The 23,627-nt window shown below is 42.1% G+C and overlaps 1 protein-coding gene across 1 annotated transcript in view; it reads right to left on the reverse strand.

The window, feature by feature from the left end:
• Window positions 1–787: 787 nt before the first annotated feature.
• The window catches only part of LOC135116791 (protein vestigial), a 28,322-nt gene continuing 5,482 nt past the window's right edge, over window positions 788–23,627 (reverse strand). Inside the window, exons 2-6 of the mRNA XM_064034359.1 lie at window positions 17,239–17,418; window positions 15,833–16,019; window positions 15,509–15,673; window positions 10,385–10,729; window positions 788–1,336 (exon numbers count right to left, since the gene is read on the reverse strand). Coding sequence (XP_063890429.1) covers window positions 1,287–1,336; window positions 10,385–10,729; window positions 15,509–15,673; window positions 15,833–16,019; window positions 17,239–17,346 — 855 coding nt within the window. The 5' untranslated portion in view covers window positions 17,347–17,418 and the 3' untranslated portion in view covers window positions 788–1,286. The remainder of the gene's footprint in view (window positions 1,337–10,384; window positions 10,730–15,508; window positions 15,674–15,832; window positions 16,020–17,238; window positions 17,419–23,627) is intronic.

Consider the following 23,627-nt stretch of genomic DNA (forward strand, 5'->3'; position numbering starts at 1 on the left):
GCGCCGTACAAACGTTACTACATGTTACCAAGCATACGTCTACAATAAATGTTCTCTCACTCTGTTCTCTACTACGCCGCTGCTACGCCATATCTACGAAGATGATGTTCACTCGTGAGGTCATGCTACACGCGCTACGTCTACGGCGTAGCACTCGCGTAGTAACGCCTACGTAACAATCTCATTACGTGATAACTATAACTTGATAACTTTTTACAAAACCGACCTTAAAGGCTCCGTAATTACTGAACCGATTTGAAAAACTGTTTCACTGTTGGAAAGCTACACTAGTCCTGAGTTTCAAAGTCTTTCATATACCAACCGAACCAGCACACAACACTATGTAGTTTCATGTAACTTGAAACTATTCTGTATAGGTACTACTTTGAAACTTGGAAAGCAAACATATCTGAGCTGAAAAACATTAAAAAAACCGGCCAAGTGCGAGTCGGAATCGCGCACGAAGGGTTCCGTACCATTATTTAAAATGAGCATAAAAACACGTTTGTTGTATGGGTAAAAGTATTTATTCTTAGTTTTCAGTATTTGTTGTTATAGCGGCAACTCTCTGACTATCACGGTTCATGAGACACAGCTTGGTGACAGACGGACGGACGGACAGAGGTGCGAAAACAATAGGGTCCCGTTTTACCCTTTGGGTACGGAACCCTAAAAATGAATTTTAAGTGTTCAACAAAACATTAGAGGATCAAAATCTAGGCTGGGCAGGAGCAGGGCATTAGCAAGGCAGGAGCAGGGCAAGAGGTAGAGCAATAAAACAAATAAGTGAAACAATCACAGTAGATAATGGAATTTATTGTTGAAGTAGTTTTATGTATATATTGTATGTATGCGGAGGCGGCACTCGTCCCGCGTCTGTACAGCGTGCACTACGGTACATTATCTACAATGTCTGCTGCAATGTGACTATTCGCTATTTACTCTAGACCTACCTAATTATGTACAATATGTGATTACAGCTAGATACTCCTAGTACGTACAATAACATTATGGTCGCTCGCAGCACTACGCCTAGCGCGCCGCCGACACATCGCGCGGAATGTTTGCTAGTGGCGAGAGAGCCGCTCGACCTCACACAGTGTGCTAACTAACGTCCAGCAGGAAGCATCACGCGACACCGACACCGATCATTCCCTGTCGCACACGTACGAGGGAGCGCACTGAACGCGATGCAATGTTCGTTCCAGTGGCGAGGCGCAGCGCGCGGTCAGCAGGGCGGCGGCGGCGCGCGGGCGGCGCGGGGGGCGCGGGGGGCGCCGGCTCTCTCAGAACCAGTACAGGTCCTTTGAAGTGTCCTGCACCTGCGCCTCCAGACCTGCACACACAACACGCGGTCACTGTCTGCCCCACACCACACTGTTCCAACGAGCATGTTGACAGTGTCTCCAATTACATTAGGTAAACATGCATTTGTGAAACATTGAACACTGTACAAATCAGAAAAACAACAAACGAATTAACTTAACGAATTAACGTATGTACTTTCTAAGTATTTCTTAGACAACATTGACTGTGTTTCGGATGGCACGTTAAACTGTAGGTCCCGGCTGTCATTGAACATCCTTGGCAGTCGTTACGGGTAGTCAGAAGCCAGTAAGTCTGACACCAGTCTAACCAAGGGGTATCGGGTTGCCCGGGTAACTGGGTTGAGGAGGTCAGATAGGCAGTCGCTTCTTGTAAAGCACTGGTACTCAGCTGAATCCGGTTAGACTGGAAGCCGACCCCAACATGATTGGGAAAAAGGCTCGGAGGATGGATGATATGCGTATAGAAGAATAAATAATGTTTTTATTTTATGTTTTCCGTCAACCAGATTAGGCACTATGCTGGATCACAACACCTTCCGGATAGCTACATGCCTTCGATTAGGCGCTCCGTGTTGCTCCGCATCGCTGCCATTGCGGTGAAGCTGTCGACAGCCTCGGGCACCATGGTCTGTCGTGCTGCAGAAGTGCTGGTCGTATTGCACGGCATGCCAGCATTAACGACATTATCCGTCGTGCTCTTTCCACCGCCGGCGTACCAGCCGTGTTAGAGCCTAATGGACTGGTACGTGACGATGGAAAGAGGCCAGATGGTATGACGTTGTTGCCATGGAAGATGGGTAGGCCCTTGGTGTGGGACGCAACATGCGTCGACACCCTGGCGCCATCACATCTTCCTAGCACGGCAGGCTGTGCTGGGGCGGCTGCAGCTTCTGCAGAGACCACCAAGCGGCGCAACTATGGTAACCTTATTGGAAATTATAGTTTTGAGCCGTTTGGGGTCGAAACGCTCGGACCATGGGGCCCGAGTTCGCGGTTACTCTACAGGTGCGTACGGATTGCGCGTTCCTGTGTTACGCGTAGTTGGGAAGCACTGTCCACGCGTACATTGGATACGCGTACAGCTCCTGTACGGACCGCCGCGAACCTGTACGCGAGGTCAATCCATCCAGAGCGCTCCGCGAGCCCCAGTCATTCGCCATGACTCCGACAAGAACACGCGTGTTTATTCATTTTGCCGTCCAAATATAGCGTAGCCGGCCGCGTGCGTCCTCTTTGACGCGCGACCAAAAACCGACAGACGGTGGCTCGCGCTGCGAGCTGGCTCGCGCGGTACGCGTGCCCCAAGAGTGAACGCGTAGCTGCAGGTATGGACTAGGCGTTCCGGATACGCGTAAACTGAGTACGCGTACCAGGGTACGCGCAATCCGTACGCACCTTACAAGGACATCGCGAAAAGGCTTGTCGACGCTTCGCGTGACCAGAGGGCTGGCTTATTCTTTGGACAAAGAATTAGCATTGCCATTCAACGTGGCAATGCAGCCAGTCTTCTGGGCACGCGAAGCGTCGACAAGCCTTTGTCGACAGTGATGCGGAGGAATAATTCGACGCCTGATCGATAGGTATTCTTTTATATATGTTTTATGTTTATATATATTTTGTATATAGTATTTTATTTTTAGATTTGTATAAAGATAAGTAGTTTATGTTTGTATATATACTTAGTTAGTGTGTACATTACATAAAGTAAAAACAATAAGTACAGGAGATGTAATGAAAGCCAATTTTTGAACATTCGTGAATGCCAATGTGAATATCTACTGCTAACATTCGCAATACCTATTTCTTTATTTTATTAAAGGACCATTTGGCCCCGTTTTTGGAGTTCCGTAGTCAACTTAGGAACGTCTTCTGTCCTTCCGCGGTGGCTATCAGTGATCATTGGCAAGTCCCCCCTACGATTACTCGTGTGGGGACTGATTGTTGTAATGTATGTATGAATGTTACGGTTTCTTTGAACTCTATTTTGAAGTACTTAGATATCTTGAACCGACTGAGCTGAAATTATGATTAGACGACGTTTAATGCACGATATGCTATTATGACGTAGGTAATTCTGATTCCACTACTGATAATTTTACCACTACACGGCGCTACTCGCCTCCACAGAGTAAGCAACTCGTTCATGGGTCAATGTATACGCTTTTACAATAAACTTCCCAAAGCGGTTCGTGATTTGCCTATCAAGAAATTTAAAAATCATATAAAATCCAAACTCTTGAAAAAAGGATATTATAAAATATCTGATTATTTAAATGATAAAGAAGCTTGGGAATGAGCTGCTCGCTTAGTGAGTGATATCTTTTTAAATGCCTGTGTATTGTTACTTTTGACATTTAAATATTATTATCATCAGATAACATTTTATTAATGACATTCTTTTTATTGACATTTATATGTTATAATTGTATTTTTTTTTTTAATTTATTATTATTTTTGTGAATGTGAGTATCGTGTATGCGAGCAACATTATATATTCTTATAACATAAATACTGTCTGGCGGGTTTGAGTATTTTTGAATGGCCTACGCAAATGTTCTGCAGATCTGGTATCGTCGTGTGACAGGTCGTTGAGCTCCCTAAGATATGGTTGAGCTACACGACGACTGATGCATGCGTGCCGTCTGTTGGGACTGGTCAGCTCCAGCCTGATGTGGCTCTTTCCTCAAAAGGCCATTCCAGACCGCGTACATGGTGACACTCACACATAATTATTTCATTTATAACATGTTTGGACTTTAAAAGAGACTATGACCCTTGAGTTTGTTTCGGCGTTTCTTCTCAGGGATCAGTCAGTTAGGAAATGCCGGCCTCAGCGTTCTTAAAATGACGTGTAAAAGTGATGTAATGTCCAACTTGCAAAATAAACAATTTCATTTCATTTCATTTCATTTCATTTCATTTCCAATATGGCGGACCATTAGATGGCGGAGTAGGTATTTTTCTGCTGTAAGTATGTCAATCTACCTATACGATAATGGCGTGGCTGGAACCTGTAGAGGTTCTAATACTTTTATAGTTATGATCGAGAGCCAGTCAATTGCTGAGTTTGCCAGAGCACTGTGTTGTTGACACAGTCAACTAACGTTAGTGCGACACTGAAATTGTGTGGTCAGTCGCTTGTACTGTAGGTCACCTCTCCCTCTCCACGTGTGCGAGTTTCTCCTTATACCTACTGCAGGCAAGCGGTCTATTTCCTCAAGATCAGTGTCTATGCCTACTTACGTCAAAATCCTTATCCTAACTAATATTATAAATGTGAAAGTAACTCTGTCTGTCTGTCTGTCTGTTTGTCTGTCTGTCTGTCTTTCCTTCACGCCCAAACTACTGAACCGATTTGTGTGAAATTTGGCACATACACAGTTTGGAACTTGAGAAAGGACATAGGATAGTTTCTATTACAAAAAAAAAAATACTCCGAACATATAGCGCTATCTATTGGTCAAACCAAAAATCTGCTGGAAGTCAGTATTCCACGCGAACGAAGTCGCGGGCAAAAGCTAGTACCTACATAAATAAATCGGATCGGGTACACTGGACATGGTTCTTCGTGCTTTACATTGCAATCTTTCCAGTACTTATGTCGATATTAGTCATGCTAGCTGTTATCGATTAATTGTATCCCATATTCAGTCCAGACCGGTTTCAGTTTTCAGGTTTTTTTCGCGGTCGGAAGTAGTATAAGTATAATGCTCGATGAGAGCTACGTAAATAGAATTTATTGACAGTACAGTATTTTTGGGCATTACCTACCATTGACAGTAAATTGCAATGGGAGCCCATATATCCTCCCTCCTCTCGTTACAAATTTTGTGGAACTTATTATTTACTTATTTTTACTTTCTCAGGAATAGATGGAAAACTATTGTAATTAATTTTATTTTCTTTTAAAAAGAATGTCCATGGAGTTGCTTGCCGTGTCTTTGACATTTCGACAGAGCTTTTATAGGCCTATTTGAAATAATGATTGTTGACTTTGACTGCACTAGCCAGCACTGATGACGAGCCGTCACTCCAGCTCAGTACACATCGCAGTGGGCGGCGCGCGTGTGTGCGTGCGCGCTCACTCTGCCTACACACACCGACAACGATAATAATTGACACGGACTAGTGATTTAGTGCGGCGCGGGCGGCGGGGCGGCGGCGGGGGCGGCGGCCGAGGGGGTGGGGCGCGCCCACCGGTCAGCGCGCCGCCATTGGCGCGCCCCGCCCCGCCGCGCCCCGCCCCGCGCCCCGCTCGACCCTACTCTAGTACAGGCTATGAAGTGTCCATTGAAATAGATTACGGGTAGATGTAGTAACCACTAATGAGAGTGAGTGATCTTGCCGCTCCGACAACTTGTGGCAATTAGCTGCTAGCTCCCTGTTCATTTGTACTTATTTAAAACTGAGCTTACATTGATAGGCATTTGGGATAAATCCTAACTATACAAGTAGGTAACACGAGCACGTAGGTAGGTACCAGGGCGGACCTCGGCGTTGCTCCAAGACCTGGGTGGAACACTACTTAATTAAAATTGTTGAAGATAATACTTTTGTCATATCTACCTATGATACTTAAGCTTACCTACTTACCTACCTACTTATTCTTTACCTAATAAGTAATTGCCAATGCTCTTCAACGGTATCCAGTAGGTACAGATAAAGTTGTAGCAAACTTGCCTTTTATTTACTCTTTGATCTATGTTTTAGTCCTCAAAGTATTAAAAAAATATACCTAGGTAGATATATTTCACATAAAATTCTATGACTTGACCACAGCTGTATATTTACTAAACCCCCTGTTGTAAGTTTACTCAGTGTGCGAGTGGACGGGAATAGGGCACATCTCACGAAACTAGCTAGAGTATAACACAAGCCGTGGACACTGCTCGGGTGCCCCGCTGTGGCATTTGTCAATAAGTGGACTCTCCCCCCACCCCCACCCCCGGGGCCCTCGTACGCCCCCACCAAGGGGGGGTAGCCGACCCTCGCACGCACACACACACACAGCTGCCGGCGCGACGCGACGCGAGTATTTGGAAATACTGAGCTTATTTAAGATCAGAAAAACATAACGCATCTGTACCTACACTACTTATAACTAATGTGACCCACTAATGTGACACAGTCACCTCTAGCTTAGATAGTGTTTTCCTCTATTAAGGCGAGGAAGTGGTCAACAATAATTCCATAACCGGCACGCGCATCTAAGGCGCCAAAAGGGGTCGGAGCGTCTGAGCGGGGCGAGGATAACAATACGCGCGTTAGCTTATAACTAAAAGTCGTAAGCGACAAAATGGTTTTGTAATTTTAATATTTAGAAATGATAATTTAATAAAAATTCCTACTACCATTTTAAAGAGTATGTATATACTCAACTACTAAAAAAGTTAAGAGGCTTAAATCGGTCCCGTTTGCCCATAATATGTGAATCTCTTTTTAAAAAGAGGTATGTTTGATATATTTTTCTCTGTTATAAAAGTTACCTAATCATGTTTCTACAACAAACAAAATAAGGTTTATATCGTGAACTTTCAGATAACCAAGTTGTATTTTGATCCGTTTTGTATTTACTGAGAAAAATTGAAATCCTTGGGGCCAAAAATTCCAATTCGTCCTCTTAAGTCCCTTTGAAATAAATATAATATGTAAGTAGATACATAATCCTATGTAAAGTAGGTATGTAGATATTATACCTATGCGTAAACATAGTTAGGGGACGAGCTTACTGCTCAGCAGCGCGTGCAGCCACCGACTGACACGTCGGTAGCTAGGAGCTCATCATCATGACATCATCATTCAATCCGCATTTCTTTAATGAAAGCATTAACGAATTGACAACAAATATACTCAGTTATATGCATTATAAAATAAGTAGGCACCCAAGAATATTCTTTAATTACGTGATTATTCGTCGTGGCTACAAATTGATAACGTGGAATGCGTACCTATGCTACGTCATTTTACAACAAAAGAGGCGAGTTACGTTTGTACATATTTCGATTGTCTCTCCCTAACCTACCAGCAAAACATTAGGTATCAGTCAAGTGGACGGCTGCCATCGTCAACACAAAAGGGAGCGATGCATACCAGCGAGAGGCCCAGGGCCCCGGGCTGCGGGGTGCGGGGGCGGCCCGATCGCGACTCAAGAATTTAATTTGGTCGCGTAGAGGGGCTCGGGCCCCGCGCGTCGTGCAAATTAATTTTAATCGTCGTCATTAGGGAGCGTTACCCCGCCCCCGCCGCCCCGCTCCGGACACTACAGCCCTTTCAACTCGCCGACTCAGGCTGCCGTTTTTACCGCATCAACCGTTCTTTATAATCGTTTGTTATCCGACGGCGCAATTATTCCTATCCTAAGAAGCGAATCTAAATTCCGTGTGGCGGGTGCTTGTGATTACGAATCACGCGAGGGGCACATTAGCAGCGCTCGCACTCCACTCTCGCGCACTCTGCCACTGACCACCAGCTGCTGACGAATAGCTCCATGGCCCTACTGCCACTAATAACTAACTAAATAGATATACTTATTGCACCCATGTGGTTTAAAATACCCCTTTGTCATAAAGCAACATGATTGCGACGAACAATCTGAAAAATCAGAGCGATGGGAGTCGGTGCTCTCAGAGAGGTGGTTGCACATACATACATAAGTACAATTTATGTTTACGTAAGCACTATGGGCGGGTCTTTGTGGGAATCTTTGCTTATTTTGAATGACATGTGGGGGTAGGGGAATCTAGATTTACATTGATAGACATTGTCTAAGCTTGTATACGAAACGCATTTTCGGGGATTCCCGCAAATAATGCGTACGTTATGCGACTCGCTTTAGAACCGATTAGGGGAATTACCGCGCACTAAGTATTCACTGACGAACTAGATGCCTGCCGCCGAGACTGGTGGCCTCCACCAGTCGAAAGGTCCCGAAGTGTGGAAGCGAGATGGGGAGGCCTTTACCCAGCAGTGGGACATCATAGGCTAGTAGTAGCTAATAGTATTCACTTGTCTTTTCCTCTGTCAGTGTCTTGTTTCGTTGAGATATTATAGCGAGTATGCGTATCGTAAGCATAGCCAAGCAAGTTAACATTTTGTGTTACCGTTGATTCCATCATCCTAAGTTTAACGTTTAAATAAGATGTCGTTTCAAATACCTAGACCAATCCAAGTTATACCAAACATTGTTTGAAAGTTTAAAAAAATATGATACAAGTGCGAAAGCACAAAATCTAAGTAGGTACCTACAGAAGTTAGTTAACGAGGTGTGTCGAAATTTTAAATTACAAGCAAAGACCAACAAGGAACTTTCTTTGTGCAAAAACCAGACCAGCCTACTGATCACGGGTGAATACTTAATAATAAAATTATCAACAAGGTGACATTTTCACCGTGTTAGGTTCTCCGCGGCTCCAGCAGCTGCGCCGGATGAGATCGACGACCATATTCTAACATATGTAGTAAATAATTCTAATAAAGCTTAAGTATCTACATAATATTTGCACGACCTTAGGGCTGCCATCCGTCCGGGTTTCCCCGGATTTGTCCTCGTTTGGAGGCCGTCCGGGGGCCGTCCGGGCGGGGTTTCAAGAAGTGTCCGGGGAAAACCCGGACATTTTTCACAAAGCCGTCTTAACTTATGATGCAGGGTATGCAAATTTCAGAGGACGATCACTCGATTTGAGAGGATAAGAAGTCAAACAATCGTTAAATCCACCAACCAAGCTAATTCCTAGCCTGCCTCGCCTTCATCAACTACGAGTTGAAAACATAAGATTGCTTGCCTTGTATGGAAGTTTAACCTTGTAAAATTACAAATAAGCACTTGCTGGAGAAGTCGAAGTGTCCCAAAAGTCAAAAATTTTCGCGCTCGCTTCGCTCGCGGCTTCTTTCCTTGACTCTGTTTCTTTTACGTTTAGCTATTTTAATATCCCAATATTCAAAAAATTTTGCGCTTGCTTCGCTCGCGGCTTCTTCACTTTGCGGATTTTTTTTAATTAAACAAGTTTAGGTGCTTTAGTGACCCAAAACTCAAAAATTTTCGCGCTCGCTACGCTCGCGGCAACTTCACTTTGCAGTTCTTTGTATTTTTCAATTTTTTTTTGTCTAACCTATCAAAAAGGTAGCGCCGGTTTAAAGTCCTATTACTAACAAGAAGGTAACTCCTAGTTTCCATATGAGCTTCGAAATACATTAAGTCACAATCTTTCAAAACTGCCCTGACTTTTCATGTACTGAAGCACCTCATTGAGTTTAAGTATATGGTAATATTAAAAATTAGTTCTAGTTTTGTTAAAAAAAAATCGGACACGTCCGGGGAAAAAATGCGATTTACGCCAAATGTCCGGGTTTTTTTTCATGTTTGTCCGGGTTTGGCGAAATTCGAAATGGCAGCCCTACACGACCTCTATGTTATTTAATTATTATTTTTATTATGTAATGAAAACTATATAATAATTTTGAATAATTATTTTAATTGATGTAATAGATCAATTGATTACTTTTTAATTATCTGTTTAATTTATTTATTTTCTTGAATTTTTATAATAGGTATGTAATACGAGAACAATTTCCTGAAAACGTTTAATTTTTTCTTAAACTTTGTTTACATACGAGTAAATTCCTTTAAACCAGGATTATCATAGGTGCCCGTTTTTTTTACAAGAGTGTAATTAGGTAGGTACTACGTATGTAGTTGGTATTGGAAACAAGTTACTATAGGTATGTGAACATCTACAAGCTTACAACGAACAGGACGGTGCCGGCGGCGTGAGCAGCCACACAGTGGGCAAGCTTTGTTATGTCATTCGGATAAAGCGCTTAAATCATCGCAATTAAAATATTTGAGCGCGAAGCGAGCGGAATCTCTTTGAAAATTGAAATACAAGCGAGCGCGGGGCGCGGCCCGCATACACCCGCGTTACCATTTTTCAGTGAAGTATGCGCGGTTATTTATCGCAGCGTTTGATCGTTTAGTCTGCGACCAAACGATAGAAATGCCTTTGATATGGTGAGCATGCGTGCAGTGGTGCCGGATGCAGCAGCTGGTGGGTACGTACCGGGCACGGCGGGGTAGGAGTAGGGCGAGCAGGCGGCGGGGTCGAGGTGGTGCGGCGCGTGCTGCGCGCCCCACTCGACGGGCTTGTACTGCGCGTGCAGCGGGCCGCGGCCCAGCAGCAGGCCGCCGTAGCCGGCCGCGGCCGCCATGTTGTGGTGCGCGGCGGCCGCGTGGTACTCGGCCGCGTGCCGGTGCGCCGCGTGCCCGTAGCCGCCGTAGTGCTGGTGCCACGGGTCGTACTCGTAGATGTCCACGCCGCCGCACGCGCCGCCCGCGCCCACGCCCGCCGCCGCCGCCGCGTTGAAGAACGACGCGGGCAGGTTGCGCGACACCATCGGCACGCTCTCTGCACGATCACAATGCTCTTTGTTAACCTATATACTGAATCAACCATTCTAATGGGATGGCTTGCGAACTCTCTATAATATATCTGAATATCGTGTAGGTACTTATTTCTACTTACATATTTCTTCACATCACAAATATTTAAAAGGAAAAAAACCATGCCGGTTATTGCTAATCTAGAGCAATCAGACGGTCATACATTTTTTAATCAGTCAGAGCATCTAATCTGTGATTAGACCTGTAGTGCTGTATGGATCTGAATGTTGGGCACTGACAAAGAGGGATGAGAAAAGAGTGCATGTAGCAGAAATGAGAATGCCGAGATTGATGTGGGGTGTGACAAGAATAGATTAGGTAGTGAGGAATGACAACATTAGAGGAAGTCTGAAAGTAGTGCCAGTTACAGAAAAAATGAAAAGTAGAAGGTTGTCATAGTGTGGGCATGTAATGAGGAGGGATGATACGCATGCGCATGCAACAGAGTGTGTGATGAGTACTTATGAATGGGATGGATGGAGAGGAAGAGGAAGACCTAAGAAAAGATGGATGGATTGCCTGAAAGAAGACATGAATAGGAAGGGAGTGTCAGTATGACGAGTGACAGGGGAAAATGGAAGAGAAAATGACATATTGCGCCGACCCCAAATAAAATTGGAAACAGGGCAGGAGGAAGAAGTCAGAGCGAGCGAACGGTTCAAACTAAAAGTGAGGTCTTCATATATTTACCTGTAGTGAATAATTGTGGTGAGGCGTAACATTAAGTATAGTATTGAAAGACTGCAAGTAAAAAAAACTAATTTTAGGTGCATCGGCCTAGAAGTCGGTGGCAAAATTAACTTAGTAACATCCATTAGACACCGACTTCTAGGCCGATGCACCTAAAATTAGTTTTTTTTTGCTTTTTAGTGTTTTGGGAAGTTGGTTTAATTTTTTTGTAAAAAAGTTTTTTTATTTACAGCTTTTCAGTGATAAGAATAGCTGTCACCTTCCGTATAAGTGGAAAGTTCTCATCAATAGAAAATAATTTAAGCCCAAATACGAGGTATTTTACATATTCAGTAGTTGAGTTCCCTCGACCTTCTCTGGTCTTCATCATCAGGTCAGCTCCAAACCTTCACTGTTGCAAAGGTCTCGTCAATACAAATAATATAAGCCCAAACACGAGGTTGTTTACATATTTAGTTGTCGAGTTCCCTCGACCCTCTCTGGTCTCCATCATCAGGTCAGCTTCAAACCTTCACTGTTGAATAGTGCTCTGAGGCATACACCTGAATGTTAAGTTTTTACCCTATGTATGCCTACAACTTTCGAAGGTTGCCCTCGATTTTTCAGGGTTTCCATCATCAGATCCTGACCTGATAACAATGGGACCAACTGGCAACTATTCCGCGTCGAACAAAAAAAGAATCACGTAAATCGGTCTATAAACCTCGGCGTAATCGATGTACATACATAGAAAAAAAAAAAAACATACCGGCCGAATTGAGAACCTCCTCCTTTTTGGGAAGTCGGTTAATGACCACCTTAGAGAGTGACGTAGGTTTAGATAAACACATCAAGATCACACAAATACATAAAACCGACTTGCAAAAACACTAAAAAAATAAACTAATTTTAGGTTTATCGGCCTAGAAGTCGATGTCTAATGGATGATGATATGTTTATTTTGCCACCGACTTCTAGGCCGATGCACCTAAAATTAGTTTATTTTTATCTTTTTAGTGTTTTTGGAAGTCGGTTTTTTTTTTTAAAAAAAGGTATTTTTTTTTATTTTTGGCTTTTCAGTAATAAGCATAGTTGTCACTATTCGCGTTAGTGCAAAGGTCGCGTCAATACGAATAATATAAGCTCAAACACGAGGTCGTTTACATATTCAGTTGTCGAGTTCCCTCGACCTTCTCTGGTCTCCACCATCAGGTCAGCTCCAAATTTTCACTGTCAAATAGTGCTATCAGGCATACTTTTCTACCTGTGTGTGCCTACAACTTTCGAAAGTTGCCCTCGATTTCTCGGGGTTCTCATCATCAGATCCTGACCTGAAAACAATGGGACCACCTCGGAAGTATGTCAAAATCATCAAACAAAAAAAGATTCATAAATGGCGGAGTAATCGCGTAACAAACATACACGCGTTACGGTCGAATTAAGAATCTCCTCCTTTTGGGAAATCGGTTAAAAATGCAAAAGTTAGCTTCGCAGAAAAATAACGAATGCCAAAGATACTGCGCGGTGGACTTGCTATCAAGGTGGTAATATGTATTACATATTTAACCGACTTAAAAATAAAGTTTCTCTATTTGACCTCTGCGTAGGACCTATTGTTTTCGTCGTAGTACCTATTTGGCTCTATCATTTTTTTTGTGATACATCAAGGCAAAATTATAGGTAGAAATAAAATAAAATAAAATAATTTTCCATCAGTCCGTTTGCTGTTGTGAGACACACGCACAGCATCTTGCTGTCCACAGTTTGACGTTTGCCGCAAAATACAACAAGCTTGACTTACAAAACCCCTAAAGTATACACGACAAATGAAAATACCTATATCTAAATATGTATTGACGCTGGAGAGGGAACATTTGTGCTTTAGCATATGGACACAAACAATAAACATGTAAATGCTAAATAACGCGATGTCTAGTGATGACGAGGGCTCTGTGCAGCTGGGAGACAACATGTAGGCTGTGAAGTTACTTCACAAAACTGTAAATACTGATCGATAAGAGCCTACACGTGCCGATGCTATTATTTCATTGAGGCCCGTGACGCCCCGTTCTGTGGGGACGCGAGCGAGCTCCCGGCTGCATGTAGCGTGAGCCGCCATGCGCATGTCGCTGACCTTGTGTCTACGCATTGTACAGCTCTTCACAAGGAGCTATTCGTCAAACAAGTTCTGTCAGCAGCTCGACCAGGCCCCGGATCCCGTCCACGAAGTGATCTCGGGGACAACATTACTCGGGCCTCCCCTAGGCAGTATATATCTAGTATGTAAAACTATTTTAATTTAGGAATCCTATACATGTGGGCATAGCTGCAGACCACAAAATTGTGATATAGAAAAAGATTGTCTGTGGCTTCTCTTAGTGACAGAACGTCACGCAGCCGAATGATCCGCTGGGCGTACAAAGGTCGCGCGGTGCTGGCGGAGCGTGCCGCTGGGAGCGAGTTTTTGCGCGCGCGAGGAATGCGCGGCGGCCGCGGCACAAAGCTGCCCCGACCTCGGCCACGACTATGCCAACTTATACGTTTTTGTCGCGCGGCTCCTTTCGGCCATCTTTTAAGTAATGGCCTCAGTTTTTCCGATCTAATCACAGCCGCGTAACTATGTCCAGACTCTCGTCGCTTCGTCTCGCAACGAATCGACGATTCGCTGTATTTTTTGGTTCGACCGCACCAACCGGTTTTAAGTTGCGTCACCAATGCGATCGACATTGGTGTCATAATCGCTCTGCAGCCCTAGCTAGCATACATACACCGATGTCTGAACACGACGCATTTTAACTGTAGATATCCAAATACCAAACACGTAGATGTATAGCTCGTGCCACAGTGACAAACGCCTAGCTTGTAGATACAGAGACCATTCACAATCGGACCCATGCCCCTTGGACACAAACTCCACCACAGTTGCACTAAAACTATTTTGTATAATAAATCATTTGCATTGTACCTATAGCTTTCTCAAGAATAGCTAGAAAACTATTGTAAATACCGAATTATTTTTCTTTTAAGAGTGTTCATGGAGCTTCTTGCCGGTTCTTCTCCATGAGACCAACTCTTTGGAACCGTGCAACTAGTTTAACGTTTCGAAAGAGCTTTCATAGGCCCATTATATTTTTTTATTTTTACTTTGAAATCGAGTCCATCCTTTCCAGCAGACATAGGTAAGAATAATAGGAGCGCGATTAACTAGAAGCACAATAATGAAATAACGTAATGAGGGGCGCGAGAGGGTCTCTACTTTGCAATGAAAGTCAGGTTTAATTAAGGCGAGTCTGAGACGCACTTCAGTGATTTATCTAGTGAGCTGCGCCGGGAGCAGGCCGCGGCCGCCGCATTGTTCCCGCGCTTCCTCGAACGGCTCGCCGACCCTTTTTACTGAAAGTTCCCGGTATCGGCCCGGACTCACTGCCGCGGACTCGCTCTTCCAGCTCACTTCAAAATACTAGGTACATAGCTGGATACCAAATGTCGAATTACTTCCCAAATAAACAAAATTGTTATTTTTCTTGATTAAATAGAAAGAAACTACATATGTATTATGAAGACTAGATTTCAACCGGGGATTTTTGAATTTGAGAATGTTGAGGTAAATTGTTCACCTGATGTTAATGAGATCAGAGTAAGACAGTTGTCCAGTACTGTGTAGTGCGCAGGGCGCCGCACCCTGGCCGCGCGGGATGGCGACACTCGCCTCCACTCCTACATACTCTAACTAACCTGCACAAACCGACGTCTGCTATAACTTTCTGGTTTTTAGTGCCTAATGCAGTCTTAGTAGGCAATAAGCAGGTGTTTGTTCTGCGATGCCGATTACATCAAGCTTTGGACGGATAGCCCTAGCTAGATGCTTCGCGTCTGACAATGTGTTCCGATATAAGGTATCTATCCTTTCCCAAGCCAACTGATGGCGGAATAGACCCTTCTGAATCGCCTTAAAGAGGAGATTCTCTAAATGTGAAATACCTGCTGCTTTGAATTTGTAAGTTGTAAGACCAGAAAGCGAAGGCATTCAGTGCAAAGCAATCGTTGAAGGATGTAGGTAGGATGTTAGGCTTACCTTTGGGCTTGTCGAGCGAGAGAGCCCTAGCGAAGTGCTCGTCGACGACAGCGGCCACGTCGCCCGAGTAGTGCGTGAACACGACGCAGTTGGCGCTGACGTACTGCGCGCGCGCCCGCGCCGCGCCCGCGCCGCACTCCGTCTCCGACTCCGACGACCCGCCCCCTGCGGCACGACCTTGTGTCACTAACATTACTACAAGTATTTACTAGTTTACATCTCTACACATAAACTTTGTTAGGGTAAAACTGATCCATACTAACTGTTGTGACAGTTATGATCAGAGTATGAAACGGTTAGTAGAGTGTCGGAATAGATACCTACCGTCAGCGCTGGCGCGTCCGTGCGCGGACAGGTCCTCCTCCTTGGCGCGCAGGCGCGCGTGGTGCGGCAGGTGCGCGTGCGGCGGGCTGCCCGGCGACTGCGCGCCCGAGGACGCCGAGCCCGAGCTGAGCGCGGCGGCGCCGTACGCCTCGCTGCCGGCATTGGCCGCGCCGCTCTGCACGTTCAGCTGCAACACGTCGAGCGTTACCCTCTACTGCCACCACGAGCTCTACCAACATACGACATAGCGCTATGTAAACTCGATGTACTACATCCACTTCTCTAAAATATTTATTATCATTGCAGTGTCGAACGATTCATTTAATTTTTTATTTGCTGCTGAAATGGTCTTTTATTTGCTGCAGAAGTAAGTAAATCTAAGGAATAATACTTGGCACTTAGTACTTCTGTAAACCAATAAGTAGGTACCTACATCAATTATGTGGCATTCGATCTCATCATATTTGCTGATGATTTGTTTAGTTTATATACCTACAGGACCAGGACGAATTACGACAGAGGAGAGACACGGCCAGTAAGTACAATTACTTAGGTGCATATGAATATGTTCAGTACAATCGCGCTGTAAGCTAAACCCAGAGATTTTCACAATTTGAGAAATATTGATTTATTCGGTGTAGTGCATTATTGTTGTTATACACATTATATATCTGTGGTTAAGAAGTGAGTTCGTGAGAGCCGCCGGTGGTAAGCGACTGCTCTGGCAGCTGAGCACATATGTAGTGGCGGCGCGGGAGACGAAGGCGGCAGTTTTTGCGCGCGTGCTCTATGGCCGGTCGGACCGGCCGCGCCGACTCGCGCAAAAACTAAACCCACTCCGTGAACCACTGCTGGTCACTTGCGTGTGACCGCTTCACTTCACACATGATGCGACCACAAATCATACAGACATTTGATTTGAGTATATTATATTTTAATAATAATGATTTTAGTTTAAAAGCCGAGTCATAGGGTGGATCATGGGATCCGACCTTGTCCGCAACATGTTTGCGCAATACGAATGACAAATGTTGTGCTCGAGGGTTCGAAGAGGCCTCAGTGACTACAAGTCGGCTAGTCACGCCACCGGCCTGTTACAGGTTGCTGAGTAATACAGAGTTCACTTTAGGCTGCGCGTATACTTGTGACCACGGAGGACTGAAATAGTCTGAACATCATTATTTTTTATTGATTGATTGCCGCAATATTAAACAGGACGAAACAGATTACTTAATTCAAACGCTTTTTTATTATTTTTTTGTGAAGTATCCAAAAGAGAGAAAACGGGAATATAGTAAAATCTGCCACCGTAATTAGAGCCACACGGAGGGAGGAGATCACAATTTGGCTTTCAACTAGGCACGTAGGCTTTATAGGAGAGAGGTATAAGAGGTGTTTGCACTGACCCGGTCGTACTGGAAGTGCGGCGCGTGGTGGAAGGAGCGCGCCGCCCCGCGCCCGTACAGGTACGGGTAGTAGGCGCCGTACATCACCTCGGAGCAGCTCACCGCCATGCCGCCGCGGCGCCGCGCGCGCGCGCCATGCCGCCGCGCCGCGCCCGAGCCCCGCCCGTCTGCGACCCAGACCTGCACACCACATGCATACTATACTCACTTCCATACATCTTCATCGATTCACTTCATACCAATATAAGCAAAATTCTAAATTTTGAAATAAGTCACGACTCAATCCAATGTAACTGAATATTATTACCATAATACATAACCGAGGAATATCCGTCGGGGGCTGCCATTAAACCAGATAAAGGATTTCTAGTGTCGTGAATACCATTATTGAAGAATTGTAGATGTTTTTTAACGATGACATAAAATACACTCATGAGTAGGTATGATTAATTGTTAATATTTAGTTACATAATAATTGGGTATAGTCGGGGGTTTTGAGTTATTTTATTATTTTTCAATAAGATTTTTACCGTCACGGGTTTCTTCAAAATTTTTAATTTTGCTTAACTTTATTTCAAAATTTTTTAGAGAGCATATACGAATTATCTAAGAACTTGCACCAATCACCCATGAACTTGTTCCTGAAATCCTCATTGAAATTAAATCAGACAATACGTTTTAGTTTTAATAATATTGCAATGTAATCGTTTCACACTCATATAGCAGCGCCCCCTAGTGAGTTAATATCGTAAGACTTATCTTAAACCATGCACCAATCAACTACAAACCCATCGCTGAAAACCGCATTGAAATCGGACAATTCGTTATAATATTATTGCAACATTATTTTGCACTAATATTGTTGCGCCCTCTAGTGAGTAACAGACGTAATTTTTATTCTTTGGGAACATGCATTATCACGTACACATTGCTGATGAAAACGGAATTGTAATCGAACGTTTTGATTATGTTGCAACATTGTTTTTTTTTTTTATTTATTATTTATTTATTTTAATTTACAAAGGTAGCCATCTTATGAGCTAAGCCCCACAAAACCGTTGTAATGGTTTGACTGTGGGGTCAGTGAGTATCTTTAATAACAATCAAAACTTATAACTAAATACTATATAGATAATGACAAAGAACTTGCAATTACATATATATAAACTTAAATAATTTCTAAATAATATAATTTTAATTTACGCTTGAATCTTTTTATATTAGTTTCACTCCTTATGTCTGCCGGCAGACTATTCAATAGATAAGGTATTCTCTTTTTTAATGTTCTATCACCAAAGTAGTTGGTGACTCTGGGTACATTAAATCTACTAATTTGTACTAATATTGTGGCGCCCCCTAGTGAGTTATAGCCATGACACCTATCTAAGAACATGAACTTATCGAACACAAACCCGTTATTGAAAACCGCATCAAAATCGGATCATTAGCTTAGAAGGTAGGTGGGAACATTACTTTGCTGTTTTGCACTTATATTGTGGCGCCCCCTAGTGAGTTACAGCCATGACACCTATCTAAGAACATGAAATCATCGAACACAAACCCGTTATTGAAAACCGCATCAAAATCGGATCATTAGTTAAGAAGGTAGGTGGGAACATTACCACAGATTACTAAATAGTTACTTTTGCACTAATATTGTGGCGCCCTCTAGTGAGTTACAGCCATGACACCTGTCGAGTGTCGAAAAACATGAACTCATCGAACACAAACCCGTTATTGAAAACCGCATCAAAATCAGATCATCAGTTTAGAAAATATGTGGGAACATTACTTTGCACAAACGCACACACTAACGCACATCTCTCACCCAAGTGCATATTATACCTGCTCCGTTCCGTCGTGGGTAAAAACAAGTTCAACAACCAATCCTCGGCTACGGCTAGAATATGCAAGTGTAGTTTAGAACCCATTCTGCACAACGCATTTACATTCGAGCTAATAAGTACATAGAGCATTCACCTTCTAATAAAATTGCCTGATGGATTAAGAATCAACCTCTCAAGTATAAGTGTGTCAAAATCAAAATCAAAACTCATTTCTCAAATATAAGTGTGTCAAAATCAAAACTCATTTATTCAAACTTGGCTGCAAAACAGCATTTTTTGAACATCAAAAAAAATTACATAGGTACAGCCCCCAAAACGCCCACCCTTCACCAATTCCTATGTGTTTTTGCCGGGAAGTAGAAGCGCAAAGTACAGTGAGTGTGGCTGTGTGCCACAAACATTTATCGGCCACCGAACTGAACGTCCGCTTAAGGCGAGGAAGTGGTCAACAATAATTCCATAACCGGCACGCGCATCTAAGGCGCCAAAAGGGGTCGGAGCGTCTGAGCGGGGCGAGGATAACAATACGCGCGCTAGCTTATAACTAAAAGTCGTAAGCGACAAAATGGTTTTGTAATTTTATTATTTAGAAATGATAATTTGATAAAAAACCCTACTACAATTTTAAAGAGTATGTATATACTCAACTACTAAAAAAGTTAAGAGGCTTTAATCGGTCCCGTTTGCCCATAATATGTGAATCTCTTTTTAAAAAGAGGTATGTTTGATATATTTTTCTCTGTTATAAAAGTTACCTAATCATGTTTCTACAACTAACAAAATAAGGTTTATATCATGAACTTTCAGGTAACCAAGTTGTATTTTGATCCGTTTTGTATTTACTGAGAAAAATTGACATCCTTGGCGCCAAAAATTCCAATTCGTCCTCTTAACAAACTTTCTACAAAAAACATAAGTAATGGTATTGAAATTAAATCATTATTTGTAACCAGTACTAGGGTAAAATATGTAAGTCAACAGAAGATAGTCGCAAATATTAGGTTACCTATGAAATTGCCGTTTTGCGGTTATGGCTATTTCAAATCATAATATTTTTTGTTTGGCTAAGAATTTTAATTTCAAATTAATTTTATTTAAAAACATGGAATTCTTCTTCCAAAAAACACTGCTAACTAACGCACCACCTGTTATTGGTGTGCTCGCTTCCGTTTTGGAAATTTCGATCGACGAAATTTGAATTAAAGGCGATTGTGGAAGCTGATGATACACATCCATCATCATCCTCCGAGCCTTTTCCCAATCATGTTGGGGTCGGCTTCCAGTCTAACCGGATTCAGCTGAGTACCAGTACTTTACAAGAAGCGACTGCCTATCTGACCTCCTCAACCCAGTTACCAGGGCAACCCGATACCCCTTGGTTAGACTGGTGTCAGACTTACTGGCTTCTGACTACCCGTAACGACTGCCAAGGATGTTCAATGACAGCCGGGACCTACAGTTTAACGTGCCATCCGAAACACAGTCAATGGTGTCTAAGATATACTTAGAAAGTACATACAAACTTAGAAAAGTTGCATTGGTACTTGCCTGACCTGGGATCGACCCCGCGCCCTCATACTTGAGAGGTTGGTCCTTTGCCCACTAGGCCACCACGACATTGATGAATGATTGAAGCTGATGATACACAATCTACGGCTAAAGCTTTCGACGTTAGCGTCAAAACAATATTGATCCATTTGCGTCAAATTGGCAAGGTAAAAAAGCTTAACAAATGGGTGTCCCACGAACTCAATGAACGCTAGCACCTACGCGTCGAGACGAGAATGAATGAATTTTTCCGTCATCCACCAGTCACCAGACCTTGTGCCCACACACAACAACTATTTCCAGAATTTGGATAACTTTTTGTCGGGAAAAAATTTCAATACCCAAGAGGCAGTACAAAATGCCTTTGAACAAATGGTTGCCTCCCGTCCAGCTAATTTCTTTCAGAAATCATCAAATCACTGCCACTGCGTTGGCAAAGATGCATTGATTGCGTGGGTTACTTTGATACATACTTTGAGTAATAGAAATAAAAAATTCATGAAAAAAAAAATCTTTTAAATTTGTTCATAAAACGGCAATTTCATAGGTAAAGACCTATTATTATATACTAATGTTTTTCTTTAAGAGATTAAAAAAAAACAACGTGTAATCGGTTCGCCGGTATATTCGCAACTAACAAACTATATTCAACATGGTTATAGGTTTTTGTATTAAATAAGTATAGGTACCTACGTACATACATGTATATAGATACTAACTAACTACTCATTAGACGGACACAAATGCTAACTTATTGTTGTGCCAATAAATAAATAAACTATCGGTAGTTTAGTAGTTCGGACTACTAAGTACTTACTTGCCTATCTGCATTGTATCTATAATATGAGAAACGACGGCGAGTATTCAACTTGTTTCATGTGTTTCTATATAATAAAATGGACTTTTTTTTTGAGGTCCGTACCCAAAGGGTAAAACGGGATAGACAATTCGGGTCTTTTTCGTTATTTTCGTAAATGGTGGCTAGATGCCGCTGAACTTTGTAAGTCAGGCAGCGAACGGAACGTCATATTATTTCAACATAGCCTGCCTTGCCTTTTCTTTCTGCTTCCAGTCTAACCGGATGCGCCTGAGTACCAGTGTTTGACAAGCAGCGACTGCCTAGCTAGAGCGTGGAGCGTGCTGTACAAAAGTACGTGGAGAGTAAAGATTACATAAACGCTCCACGCTCTCTTTCATCAAATCTGGAATCATTTTGTAATTTTTAAAAGCGTGTTTTTTATTTTTTTATGCTATTTTTTTTCGATTAAATTCACTTTACACCGCGTTCTTTATAATAAAATAATGTGACAGTAAGGATATTCACCCATTATTACACGCCAAAAAAGTACGCAATTATTATGACAAAAGGTTAAAAACGCTAAACCCTATAAAAAGCAAAAAACTATGTCTATTATCATAATGCCTGTATCACAAATAATTTAAAATAAAATAGGAAAAAGCAAACAAAAATAAGTCTCTGCACTTATTATTGCACATAAACATTTAGATATATAACCCAAAACTTAACATATAATTATGGTTTCTTCCACAAAAAAATACGCATTATCAAAGAATAAATAATAATAACACACATTTATTAACTTAATATTAGGAGTCACTTTTCTGTGGGAACAATTACATACACAAATGTGCACATACTACATACGAAGGTGAACTTCTAATTTATAGTAACATTAGTAACTTAATTAATAGTGAAGTCATTTTGAGATCATGTAATTTTCAAATACTTGCAAGAGTTAAAATTTTTCCTTAAAGACTAGATTAGAATATTTATGGTAGGGCAGATGAATGATTAGTCCTAGAAAGTTTTCTAGTTAGTAGAGTACTTTTTTTATTTTATTTAACTTGGTAGGTAGTTAGTTAGACAAAATAGTATTTTCATATTTAACTTTCATATTCCATGTTAGAAAACTAATAAGTTTTCTTTGTTTCATATTTTAGATAATATCAATTTTATTTTACATATCGAATTTACGTTTTGTTTTTAAATATTTCTTTTTTATTTTATATCTAATTTTTGTTAGTTAAGTCTATTTTTTATTTACATTATAATATCTAAGTATTTTAGTGTGTAGTGAGTTAGTCTTAGTTAGACTGGTTATGCATGGAAGTGTTTTTAGGGTTCCGTAGCCAAAATGGCAAAAACGGAACCCTTATAGTTTTTTTTTGTTATTATTACGTAGGTATCAAATACGTTAGGTAGGTATTACGTAGTTTATAAATAAATAAAATATATAAATATATAATTTCGGGACACCTTTTCACACACGGTCGGTTAGCCCCATGGTAAGTTATTAATTAACTTGTGTTATGGGTGCTAACACAACTGATAAACTACATATAGCTACATATATACATATTTATAAATACATATTGTAACACCCAGGCCACGGCTAACAAGCATGCTCATCACACAAATGTCGACCGAGCCGGGAATCGAACCCGGGACCTCAGGTTCGGCAGTCCGGCATGGTGACCATTGCGCCATCGAGGTCGATGGTCGTATTTTTATTAAGTTTTCCTATAATTTTACTATTTGTCTTATGTAATAAATTGCCTAGGTATCTATAGTTCTTGTCTTATAATTACTGATTTAGCTTAGTTAATCTAAGTTTTGAAGCCATGTAGTCAGCTTCTTCTTGCATTGTAATTTAGTGTTGGTAACGATATTTAATTTTTGGTTTATTTTATTGTAAAGGAATGTCCCAAGAAAACCAAAAAAATTATGTGAGAAACTGGTGTTGTACCTGTTTATTGTGCATACAGTGGGGATCCTTTTATTCTGGGAATTACTAATTGAATTGTGTGTCAAAGAATGTTTTTTGAGAACTGTCATTAGAATGAAGAGCTGTGTAACAGTCAAAACTTTGCAATGTTGATACAGTTCAAAGGTAGGATGTAGTCTGGGTAGACCAGCTCTTTGTGCACGTTCCGAGTTTATGAGTATAGACTTACTTGTACCACCCCCCAAGA

This window comes from Helicoverpa armigera, chromosome 4 (genome assembly GCF_030705265.1).
Source record: "Helicoverpa armigera isolate CAAS_96S chromosome 4, ASM3070526v1, whole genome shotgun sequence".
Taxonomy (NCBI): Eukaryota; Metazoa; Arthropoda; class Insecta; order Lepidoptera; family Noctuidae; genus Helicoverpa; species Helicoverpa armigera.